The sequence below is a fragment of the Myotis myotis genome, unplaced genomic scaffold, assembly GCF_014108235.1.
Source record: "Myotis myotis isolate mMyoMyo1 unplaced genomic scaffold, mMyoMyo1.p scaffold_m19_p_5, whole genome shotgun sequence".
In the NCBI taxonomy this organism is placed as follows: domain Eukaryota; kingdom Metazoa; phylum Chordata; class Mammalia; order Chiroptera; family Vespertilionidae; genus Myotis; species Myotis myotis.
Window position 1 is genome coordinate 37,164,808 of NW_023416357.1, and position 12,567 is coordinate 37,177,374.

Sequence of the window (12,567 nt, forward strand, 5' to 3'; positions counted from 1 at the left end):
AAAAAAGAACTTGTTTCTATCATTAAGAAAAAAAGCATTCTGTAAAACAGTGGTTCTCAACCTTGGCTGCACATTAGAATCACCTGGGAATCTTGTTAAAATCCTGATTTCTGGGCCTCATCCTCCGGAAATTCTGTTTCTTTGTTATGGGTGGGGCTACAACGTTAGTAACATTTTTCAACTCTGAAGGTGTATTACTGTATTATTAACTTTGATATGAGAAGTGCTTTTCTCTTTGCATAAGTGTATTTCTTAAAATTGTGTCAGTCTGCCCTAGCTGGTGTGACTTAGTTGCTGTAAAATGTCTTCCTGACCCCAAAATACAGCATTAAATGAATCAGATGCACACTATATTAGTGATTCCCAAATGAGCAGATTATCAGTATCATCTGAAAAACTGCATTTTTCCTGGGATTCGATTATCCTGTGTGTTCCCTCTTAAACGCCAACTCAGAGAAATAATTGGATGAATAACTGGATTAAACTCTGTACTGAAATTAGAAACTGGCTTTCGGGGGCGGAAAGGGTCCTAGATCACTCACGGCTAACGATCAAAATAACCCCAACATGACAAACCTTCGTCTGCAAAACGAGGCGATGGGAAACACGTGTTCCCGGCGGGACGAGGGAGGAGGGTCCCGCCCGCTCGCCCCGCCTCCGTGACGCCACATAAAGGGCCCGCCCCCGGCTGCCCGGGACTCCGGTTGTCGCCGCGGCTCGAGCGCCCCGGAAGCTGCCCCTTCTCGGGGTCGTGATGGGCAGCAAGATGGCGTCCGCTAGCAGGGTCGTGCAGGTAAAGCGGTTCGGGCGCCTTTCCGCACCGAGGGCGGTAGGGAGGGTGCTGACTACATCTAGGTAAGGCGCTGGCGAGGAAAGGCGGTGGCGGGGACTGGACGGGGCCGCGGCCGTGAGCGGGGCCAGCGGCGCCGCCCGGGGGGGAGAGGGGGTGAGGATTAGACCGGAGCCCGTTGGATCGGGTGGCAAACCGGGGACCGGAGTTGAGGGTTCGAGCCAGACCGCGGGAACGTCGCAGCGCAGCACGTAGGCTCGCGGCTGCTTGGCGGCCGCTGCCCTGTCCTCCGCGAGGACCTCGTTGGCCCTCCCGGGTGCCTGGGGCTCGGCGGCCGCTGTCGCCCGGCCAATCGGCGTCTGGCATAGTCGGCGACGTCCCCGCTCAGCCAATCGCAGGGAGGCGGTAGCGGCGAGGGCAAGGAAGCCAGCCCTGCCCTGACCCGGTGTCCCTTCAAGGTCTTGGGAATGGGCCAGAGCTGGCGGCGCCCTTGACCCGGACTGGGTCCCCCCACCGACTCGAATGCCTGGTTATCGGCCGGATGGAGGGGATGAAGAAAAGAAACAAGATGAACCGTGATACGTGTTTTAGTGTTGGGTTCCCAAGCTGCTTTTTCCTCTTGAGGTTAGAGGGCAGCTGGAGGAACCACACATTAACGCACACGTTGGTTACTAACGCCTGGTAGCTTTTCTTCCAGCTGTGGTCTCAGCTTAAATAGGAGGGGTGACATTGGCCATAAAGGGACATAACCTCCACTGGTGGTTGGTGTACACGAGCTTTTTCAGCTCTGAAAGTGTATTATTGTATTATTAACTTTGATATGAGAAGTGCTTTTCTCTCTGCATAAGTGTATTTCTTAAAATTGTGTCAGTCTGCCCTAGCTGGTGTGACTTAGTTGCACCAAAAGGTTGTGGGTTGGATTGTTCCATTCCTGGTCAGGTCACAGACTGGGTTGCTGCTGGTTTGATCCCCAGTGGGGAACCCTCGGGAGGTGTAACCCATCTCAATGGTTCTCTCAGATCTATGTTTCTCTCTCTCTCTCTCCCCTCCCCCTCTCTAAAATCAATAAGCATGTCCTCAGGTGAAGATTTTTTTTTTAAAGTGTCAGTCTGAAAGATAATTCCAGGTCCCAGTCTTTTAGTCCCATTGCAATGAATGAGCCTGTGGCAAGCTGGCACGGCCATGGCATACTCAGCCCCAGGGCGCCTTATGTGCCATGCCAGCTCAGCCAGGTTCAGTGACCCTGAGAGGGGGCGGTGAAGGATGGAGAAAAGACAGACAAGAGAATAAAAGCTGGGTCTGGGTGGGACGCTGCTCCCAGATGGAGAGACAGCGCCACGGACTACAAGCCGTGTCTTTATTTTATAGCCAGATTCCATGAGGCAATGTAAGGGCGTGGTCAAGATGTTTATAACATTCTCATGGGTTTCGATCCTACTCAACTACATGCACCTGAACTCTATCAAGCCCACATCACTCAGGCACATGGGGCCACGTGTTCGGACCATAGGTTCAAGCTTACAGCTATAGCTGTTGGCTATAATTGTGCTGGGAGGGCTCTGCCCTCCACTCTGGGACTTGCACGTGGCAATGAGAGGACTGTGCCCTCTCATTAGTACGAGGCTTGAACCTGTCCAAACACTGTAGCCACTCTCCACAGAGCCTCATTTATTCATTTATTGGGTATTGAGCATTAACTAATTCAAGATTCTGTTGGGATATGACAAACATCTGTCAAAGAACTCGTATCATAATATATATATCCCAATTTTAAAATGGGGTAAAAAAATGATTCTGCACAAAAGAAGTTATCCAAATGAGCAATAAGCCTATGAAAAGATGCTCAATATCACTACTTGCCAGGAGAATACAAATGAAAACCAGGAAGTACTACTACACCCATCTAATGATTAAAATAGAAAAGACTGGCAATACCAAGTGATGATGAGAATGTGAAGTACCAAAACCCTCATACATTGCTGTTAGGAATATAAAATGGTACAGCCACTTTGGGAAACTTGTCAATCTCTAATAGTTAAACACACCTACCCTTTGACCCAGCAATTCTATTCCTAGGTTTATACCCAAGAGAAATGATTGCATATACCCAAAAAGTGACTCATATAAAAATGTCTAGCCCTAACCAGTTTGGCTCAGTGGATAGAGCCTCAGCCTGTTGACTGAAAGGTCCCAGATTCGATTCCGGTCAAGGGCATGTACCTTGGTTGTGGGCACACCCCAGTAGGTCGATGTTTCTCTCTCATCAATGTTCCTAACTCTCTATCCCTCTCCCTTCCTCTCTGTAAAAAATCAATAAAATATGTTTAAAAAAATAAAAATGTCCATAGCTACGTTATCTATAACAACCCCCAAACCAGAAACAATCAAACGTCCATTAGCAGGATAAACAAATTGTGGTAGGTGTGTTAAAATGCAACAATATACAGTAATAGTAAAGAACTAAATACTGATACATGAAAAAAAGATACTTTGAGGTATACAATAAGGAATGGTTTGTCTCCTAACAGAGTTGCAAAGACTTTGACTCAGATATTCATAATACAAAGCAGTACATGCTAGTATTATTCGCAGTCCAGGGGGCCCCCCAGGGGTGTTCACCTGCCGGCTTAGGCCCACTCCCCTTCTGGCAGCTCCTGCATTGAGCATCTGCCCCCTGGTGGTCAGTGCGTGTCATAGCAACCAGTTCCACTGTGCAGTTGATTTGCACATTAGGGTTTTATTATATAGGATGCATTCCTATAGCAGTGAATGTAAGGCTTCCTTACAGCCTTCCCAACAGTCTTGTGTTATCCAACTTGTACATTAAAATCTAATTGATGACTCTAGCTAGTTTGGCTCAATGGATAGAGTGTCAGCCTGCAGAAAGGGCATGTACCTTGGTTGCAGTCTCCTCCCAATTGATGTGTTTCACATCAATGTTTCTTCTGACTTTCCCTCTCTCTTCTGCTTTCCCTAAAAATCAATGGAAAAATATCCTCGGGTGAGGATTAACAAAAAACAAAAAATCTCATTGATGAAAAATATTACCATGTACTTTTAACTTTGTCTTATTATACATGAGGCTAACCATCTTTTCATATGGTTAAGAGCTATTTTCATTTCTTTACTTGTGAAGACTTCTTACCCATTTTGCTATGCTTACAAGTTCTGTATATAATGGCTATTAACCTTTGGTCTGTTATGAAATTTTTTAACTAGTTGGTATTTTTAAATTTGGATTTTTTTCTTGATGTGTTAAAGATCTTTATTTTCTTTTTAGTGCAGTCCAAATTATCAAATATTTTCCCTTGTAGGGGGAGGGGTGATAACATAAGATTGACTGTATTACTGTTGAAGTTGTGTAATGTGTTTATCAGGGCTTATTGCCCTACTCTCTCTCTCTACTTTTATGTATTTTTAGTTATTTTTTTAAATATGTTTTTATTGATTTCATAGAGAGGAAGGGAGCGGGAGACAGAGTTAGAAACATCAATGGTGAGAATTACCAATTGACTGCCTCCTGCACAGCTCCCACTAGGGATTGAGCCCACAACCCAGGCATGTGCCCTGACCAGGACTGGAACCGTGACCTCCTGGTTCATAGGTCCATGCTCAATCACTGAGCTACATCAGCCTGGCTATGTATTTTTTTAGGAAGGGGGAACCCAAATAGTGTGGGAATTTAGCTTATAAGGGCATATTACATTATAGTTTTAAGTATTCAAAAGCAACGTTGAAATGAATTCTTTCTCTCTGATGTACCTCAGAGGTGGGTAAAAGTAGGTTTACAGTTGTGAGTATGGAAAATACAATTTATTCTTGTATTTATTTATCAGGTATTTGTATTACAACTGTAAACCTACTTTTGCCCACCCCTGTATTGTTGAGTGTGTGTCTATATACTTACATACCTATATACTTAGGCCTACCATACAGATAGTCTATTCACTCACTTGGCATATGTTTCTTGAGCACTTATTATGTCATGTATCAGGCACCGCTGCAGAAGTGCTTAATTCTCTGACTCTGCCTTTCCAGGAGCTCAGCTCTCCTGTACATCACTGGCTCATTTTTCTGTCTGCTGCACAGTATTCTTAAGATGTTCAGGATACCATGGAAACACAAAGTAGAAATATCAGATTTTGGAATCAGGGGAAGTTTCTTAGAGCAGAGTGATATTTGAGCTGTTTTAAAAGATAAACAGTCATGCCGAAACCGGTTTGGCTCAGTGGATAGAGCGTCAGCCTGCGGACTGAGGGGTCCCGGGTTCGATTCCGGTCAAGGGCATGTACCTGGGTTGCGGGCATATCCCCAGTGGGAGATGTGCAGGAGGCAGCTGATCGATGTTTCTCTCTCATCGATGTTTCTAACTTTCTGTCTCTCTCCCTTCCTCTCTGTAAAAAATCAATAAAATATATTTAAAAAAAAAAAAAAGATAAACAGTCAGATGAAAGGGGAGGCATGGAAATGGGTGGGATTGGGCAGAGATTGAATGGGGATGGAAATGGCATGATGAATTAGGGCAATGAAAAGTATGTATTTCTATAGGTATAGGAAAAAGACTAAAAGGATTATCAAATGTTTAAACCTGTTTTATGTGGCTTTGGGGATTATAGTTTTCCTCTTAGTGCTTTTCTGCATTTTTCCCAAATTTTTTACACAAAACACGTTACTTTTTTACTCAGAAAAAGTATCTTTTTAATTACCTAATTTTCAATATGCTTTTTGTCCTATTCTAAACTGCTAGATAGTAACAGAGTAGGGGAACAACACTCAATACAAGTCAGGAAACTTCCAATTCTTACCAATCAACAGGGTGATATATAAGTCACACAACATATAATCAATGTCATCTTTTTCATAGGGTTGTCTTTGAGGTCAGTTGGGAGTACAGTAAAATGTCTTGTGATGTATAAAGTACAAAGTTATTATGAATAGCAGATAAGATAAACAAGTTAATAATTCATAGACCAGCTTTCCTGGTTGGGGAAGAGTAAAATAGTAAAATTTAAAATTGCTAAAAAAATAAAAATTGCTGTCAAATACTAAGGTATTTTATTTTAATGAAGGTATCTATGTGGTTCAGTAAATTTTCTTGTATATATATATATATATTTAATGAGTTTATTTTAGTGTTTCATCTTTTTTATGCATTTTTTTTCCTTTAGGTAGTCAAGCCACATACTCCATTAATAAGGTTCCCTAACAGAAGAGACAATCCTAAACTAGATGGTAAGTTGTACTTTAGATTTTTAAAATTTTCATTTATTGACTTCAAAGGGAGGATAGGGGAGGGGGAGAGAGGAGGAAGAAAAAAAAACATTGATTCTGTTGTTCCACTGATTTATGTATTCATTGGTTGATTCTTGTATGGGCCCTGACTGGGATCGAACTTTAGCGCTCTAACCAACTGAGCTACCTGACCAAGGCATTTATTTTTGCAAAGATGTACATGTATACTTATACATGAATATCCTATTATAGGCAATATTTTTCATTTTAAAATTAGGTAGATTCGGTAACTTAGATGAAAATGGTACATAACCCCCTAGCTGGTTTTGCTCAGTGGATATAGCATCAGCCTGCAGACTGAAGGGTCCCAGGTTTGATTCTGGTTAAGGGCATATGCCCAGGTTGTGGGCTCCCAAGTAGGGGGCATGCAGGAGATAGCTAATCAATGATTCTCTCTCATCATTGATATTTCTCTCTCTCCCTCTCCTTTCCTCTCTGAAATCAGTAAAAATATATTTTATTAAAAAAGTGGTATGTACCTTAGGTTGCATGCAAGTAGAAATTAACTTATTCCATTTAAAAAGGTAATGACTCAATAGAAGTCTCTGAATTTTTAATGATATTGAGTTTATACAGGGGAATTTTTGTTCTACCTTTTTTTCCTTCTATCCTTTAATCTCCCACACTTACACTTGCATATATTGTGAGGAATAATAACCATTTCCATATTTCTCTCCCAGCTAACCTTTTCTTTCATTGACTCATTTATCCATTCAATCAGTAAATATTTCTTTGATTGCTATAAACCTTAGTAATCATAACGTAACTAAAGATTCTGAACAAGTCCTGTTTTTTTCTGACCCCTCCTTTTTACCCGATCCTCTGTCTCTGTCTTTATTATAAGCTATTTGATCCTTAATTCAGGGAGAATTTTAACAAATTTTACACAGGTGTTTTTAACTTATTGTAACTCTTTTTTAAAAAAAATATATTTTATTGATTTTCATAGAGAGGAAGGGAGAGGGATAGAGAGTTAGAAACATCAATGAGAGAGAAACATCGATCAGCTGCCTCCTGCACACCCCCAACTGGGGATGTGACCGCAACCAAGGCACATGCCCTTGACCGGAATCGAACCTGGGACCTTTCAGTCTGCAGGCTGATGCTCTATCCACTGAGCCAAACCAGTTAGGGCTATTGTAACTCTTGAATTAAGATATAGGTAATGAAAAGTATTGAGAAAACTAATCTCATCTATAGTTATCAAAATTCTTTTTCCCCATTGTAAGATATTACCTGTAAATTCCACCATATGACAAAACTTAAGTAATGTAGGTTATCTATATGGGTTGAATTCCACTACCTAGAAATTTCATTATTTTATAAATTTGTTCAATTTAGTAACTCACTCGTTTAATATTACCTCCTTTTTTTAAGAACTTTATGAAATTATATATAGCTACCCAACTAAGTTACTCTAATACCTCTCAGAATTATAATACTTATTTCAAGAATGACTAGATTATTCAATAATGGAGAACACAACATAGTATTTTAAGACACCTGAACAATTTCTCTAATTACATTTTTTAAATTTCAGTATCAGAAGCTGTGAGATCAACAGGAGTACCATCTCACTCTTCTTCAATTTCACAGCATTCTAAGGGAAGTAAATCGTCAGATTGGCTGATGCATCAGGGTCCACCAGACACTGCAGAAATAATAAAAACATTACCTCAGAAATACAGAAGGAAACCTGTGTCTCAAGAAGAAGTCGAATATATCCAAGTATGTTGTTGGTCTTTATCACAATATTATGCAAAACACCTTAACGTTTTTGGCTTTTGGAATTTCATATGCTGATTTACATGCCTTTCCCATTGTCTTGTCATGATGTGTCCATAATTAAGATACAGATGGTCTGATAGGCCAGGACTATGAGAAATAAACCATGTCCAAGCCCTCAGTTTACATGCATGAAGAAATATATGTGTAGAAGTATGTGTAGAAGCAATCAACATAAGCACATTAGAAAAAAGCTCATTAGGGTTCTCAATTTTTCAGATTGTAAAGAGCTTCTGAGACCACGAAATTTGAGGACCACTGATCTGGATCAACCTGAATCCCTTCCAGATCTGAAATTATTTATAACATTTCTATGAGTGACATAAAGCAATGAGAAAACCTGAAATTGTTTTAAAAAACTAAAGATCATTTACTTAAAATAGTGTAAATTTGTATAGTGGCCATGAAAACATTTTTTCTGTAAATTTGATACCTAATCTGTTTTATTTTTTCTTTTTCAGCGTGGAGGTCCTGAATAATCACTGACACTATGGCTGCTGTTTGTTATCAAACAAAAGAATAATCTTTACAATAAAGGACTTCCAAAATGACTAATGAGAAATTATACATTAAACAACTTTAACAAATATTCTGTAAAAAAAAAAAAAAAAAGAAAGAAATATAGAAAACTTAGATAGACACTGTATTTCTTAATTTATGTATCTTGGCAGCTTTTCCACAAGCTTACCTAATTGTTTATTTACTTTATACTTATTAAAGTACACATTTAAAAATGTTAGTCTATTAATTTACTCTTATTATCAAGTATTACCAGTGTTTAACTATTAAAAGCACACAATGTCTAATAAACCATCATAGATTTCCCATAATTTCACTTTTCTTTCGGTTTCTGTTTAGACATTAGTTTATCAGGCAGAATTGCTTTTTGGAAGTGATTTTCCTGAAATTGGATGAGGATAGGTGAAATAATGACTCCATTATTTGTTAATTCTCTTAGCATTTTTTTCATTCACAAAGTTACTGGAGTATAACCGGCTTAGTAAGCACATCCTACACTAAATAAAAATAGAGCCAAGGTATATCCAGTGACCTTTGGGTATTAAGACTAGGGAGTTAACACAAAAGAGTAAGCTATTTTCAGAAAGAAAGAAAAAGCCAGTATAAAATCAGAGATCAAAATATAGCAGAGGTATAATGTTTGAGTAAAAATTGCTAATTCTTACGTTTTATGGGGTGTTAAGAAAATCTTGTTCTTTGGTTTACTGTTTGGATTGTGATAATGTATGCAATTGTGCTAATCATTAACTTTCTCAAACTTAATGTCTGAAAGCTTCATTAAGTCAACGTAAATATTTACTTTGTTAAGCAATTTATGAGACTTTAAAGGGTCTTCCTGTGCCAAGGGTATATTATTGTGAAAGTAAAGCCTCACAAAGCTAAATAAATTCTCTTCTGTACCGTTAATGATTTCTAGAATATGCTTTCAAGAAGTCATCTCTAATAGAAAAGGTAGCTTGTAAGCAATAGATGAGTAGAATTGTTGAGTATTGCCCAGTTGCCTATGGGTTCATTTGCTTTTTTTGTTGTTGTTGTTGTATTTACTATTCTAGAGTTGATCTGCTTCTCTTGCAAATTCTGTGTTGTGGTCTAGTGAAAATGTTGCCCAACTCAAATTTGAGGCAGGGGTTTGGTGCTAACAATACACTACTTTGGTGACTCAAAAAATACAAAATTCATGTTTTTTTGGTGTGTTATTTACATTTATTTGGAAGATTTTTCTTTAAAACTACCACTGTTTTCCCAACCCCCCCCCCCTTAACTTTTTTTTAGATATATTTTATTGACTTTTTTTTTTACAGAGAGGAAGGGAGAAGGATAGAGAGTTAGAAACATCGATGAGAGAGAAACATCAATCAGCTGCCTCCTGCACACCTCCCACTTGGGATGTGCCCGTAACCAAGGTGCATGCCCTTGACCAGAATCGAACCTGGGACCCCTGAGTCCGCAGGCTGACACTTTATCCACTGAGCCAAACCGGTTAGGGCCTTAACTTTTTTTTTATTTTTTTATTTTTTTTTTTCAGTGAAAGGAAGCCCAGGGCAAATTTTTTTACTTTCAGAAACAGTGGGCTCAGGTAATAAAGAGTGGCTTGAGTAATACTGTGGGCCTAATACTGGATCTGTCTGAGGGCCACCTTTAGGTTTTCCTTTCCAGTACTATCTATTACTTTGTAACAAGTCACCCCAAAACTTAGTGGCTAAAAGCAACAATAATCAATAGCTTATGTTTTCTCTGGGTCAGGAATTCCTGAGCAGGTTGGCTGGGCAGTTCTGCTCAGTCAGTGTCTCTCATGAGGGTGCAAGCTGAATGAAGCTGGCTGTTGACAGGAGGACTCAGTTCCTCTCTACAAGGCTGCCTGAGCAAATTCATGGCATGTTGGCTGACTTCCCCCACAGTAAATCATCCAAGCATACAAAGACAGAAGTATTAATGCCTTTTATGACCTAAATTCAGAAGTTACATTTTCTGCCATATTCTGCTGGTCACACATAACAGCCTGTTTCATTGTGGGAGGAATCTACTCAGTTCATTAATATGAGAAGGCAAGAATCATTGGGGCCATCTTGGAAGATGGCTACTACCAATGTGTGAAAGTGCATTTATGCCGTAGCACACTCAAGCCTCACAGGGCTACCATCAAATTTAGCTCACTACTTAGCTTATTTTTACTAAAAGTGAGGTTAGTTGTTACAGTGATGTCTTTAAAAAGGAACTTTGGCCTAAGTCATGTCACACCATGGATCATTAGGTATGACTTGCCACAAGTAAAAAATTAAGAATTAAGTGATAAAGATGGTGTGTTTTCTGCAATGTATGAGAAGTTTGCCTATGAACATATCAGAGCTCAATAAAGACCCAAGTAGTGAAAAGAGCTGGGAGGTGACCAACAATAGTTACGTAATGGTTAACATAAATAGAGCACTATCAGACACTTTTCTAAGGGTTTTTAGAGTGAAATTACTTAAGCCTTGCTGCAACCCAATGATGAGGTCCTATTATGGAGGAGGAAACTAGGGACAGAAAGGTTAAATCATCTGCCCAAGTTATATATCCATTGATTGAATATTTGGCCTAGGAGTCAATGTGGGCAGTTTAGACCCACAGCAAGGACTCAATGTTTACACTATATTATCTTTACTAAATTATGAGCCTTGGTATTCTGCTGCCTTTGGCAACATAACTGAAAAACCAGGATTCTCAAGTCTTACATCAAATGCCCCAGTTCAAAACCTTAGAGTTATGCTTTCCTTACTCCCTCACCCAACACATCCAGTTTGTCAGCAAATCCTTCTGGCTAGAAAAACTGGTACCATCTAATACAGCCATCTGCATTACCACAGTAATTCCTTACCTGGCCTTGCTTTTCCTTGCCACCTCCCCCACACCAAGTTTGGTCTCTCACAACAGCCAGAGTGGACCTTTGGAAACATGGTCGGATCATATCATTTGTCTGCTCAAAACTGATGTTTGTCTTGTCCCACCATATTTAAAACTGAAAAGCCTAATACCTCTCTCTCTTTTCCCTGCTCTATTATCTCTATATCACTTATAACTATGTATCATAGTATTTTAAAAATCGTAACATATTTTACTTGGTTGTTAACTACTCCCATTTGAAGGCAAGAATCTTCGTCTTTTTCTGGCTCATTTCTCAGTCTACAACAGAGCCTAGCATATTCAATAAATATTCATTGAATAAATGAATTAATATGTATAATTTGTTAATTTGTGAAAACTCATGAGGAAATTGGGTATTGATCACAGCTAACACTTAATTGAGCATTTACTATGTCTAACTCTAACCTTTCTGCATGTCTCATTTAATCCTCACAACCACCTGTGATGTAGTCTATTATTTCCACTTCACGGAGTAGAACACTGATGACCATAAGTCTGTTCCACAGCACAAAATCCTTCAGTTGACTTGGATTTTGTTTCCCTGCCTGTGCTTCTTCATAAAAGCACTGGACTAATAAGAACGCCTCTTGATCTGCCCTGAAGAAGTGGGCAGGCGTCTAAGTAACCCGAGACTGCGGGGGCCAGGCGTCCATAGCAACCATAGCGCCAGAACACCCACGACCTAGAACGAGAAAGGGAGATGAGGGAGAAGGCCGAGCCTGCCGCACGCACACACACCTATTAAATTCCGGACTCAGAACCGTAGCAGAACGCTGACCCGCCGCGGTAGTTCAGAAAATAATACAAGTTAAAACGATAACAAGGTGACACGCGTGGGCACCACCCTGAAACACCCGGCTTCCGGCACCCACAGGCCAGCACGTGAGAGGGCGGGGAGCTGCGCAGAACAGCCCAGGAGCCCAGCTTCGCGCAGCTTCCTTGCGGCCGAACTTACTTAGCAGGGCCACGCCCACCCCGGAAGTGGGGCGGGGCTAACATCGCGTCGGAGCCTGGTGAGCGGAAGTGGCTGTTGGAGGCTTTAAAGTAGCTTTAAATTCCCTCTGTCCGGGGAGCTCGCCCTTTGCGGCTGGCGCCGGGCTTCGCGTGACGGATGGCTGTGGACGTGAAGTCGCGAGCAAAGCGCTATGAGAAGCTGGACTTCCTCGGGGAGGGACAGGTGAGGCTCTCGGCGTTCGGGGCATCCCGCGGGCAGAGCGCCAGGTCGCCCCACGTCTTCCCCGGTGTTCGCGTGCCCTCCGAGGCCGGCCTGGCCGCTGGCC

General features: G+C 40.9%; 2 protein-coding genes across 10 annotated transcripts in view; both read left to right on the forward strand.

The window, feature by feature from the left end:
* The first annotated feature begins 675 nt into the window (after positions 1 to 675).
* Positions 676 to 8,833, forward strand: MRPS36 (mitochondrial ribosomal protein S36). The gene is made up of 4 exons (XM_036310122.1): positions 676 to 793; positions 5,959 to 6,022; positions 7,623 to 7,810; positions 8,329 to 8,833. Exons 1-4 carry the CDS (start codon positions 755 to 757, stop codon positions 8,344 to 8,346), a joined length of 309 nt encoding a protein of 102 aa, XP_036166015.1. The 5' UTR covers positions 676 to 754; the 3' UTR covers positions 8,347 to 8,833.
* Positions 8,834 to 12,286: 3,453 nt separating this feature from the next.
* The window catches only part of CDK7 (cyclin dependent kinase 7), a 29,019-nt gene continuing 28,738 nt past the window's right edge, over positions 12,287 to 12,567 (forward strand). For 2 of the 9 annotated variants that reach the window (XM_036308473.1, XM_036308480.1), the window contains exon 1: positions 12,291 to 12,464. In XM_036308473.1, the coding sequence (XP_036164366.1) occupies positions 12,399 to 12,464 (66 nt within the window). In that variant the 5' untranslated portion in view covers positions 12,291 to 12,398. Of the gene's footprint in view, positions 12,465 to 12,567 lie in introns of all 9 variants that reach the window. The other 7 variants (XM_036308477.1, XM_036308476.1, XM_036308478.1 and 4 more) reach the window with 7 other exon arrangements.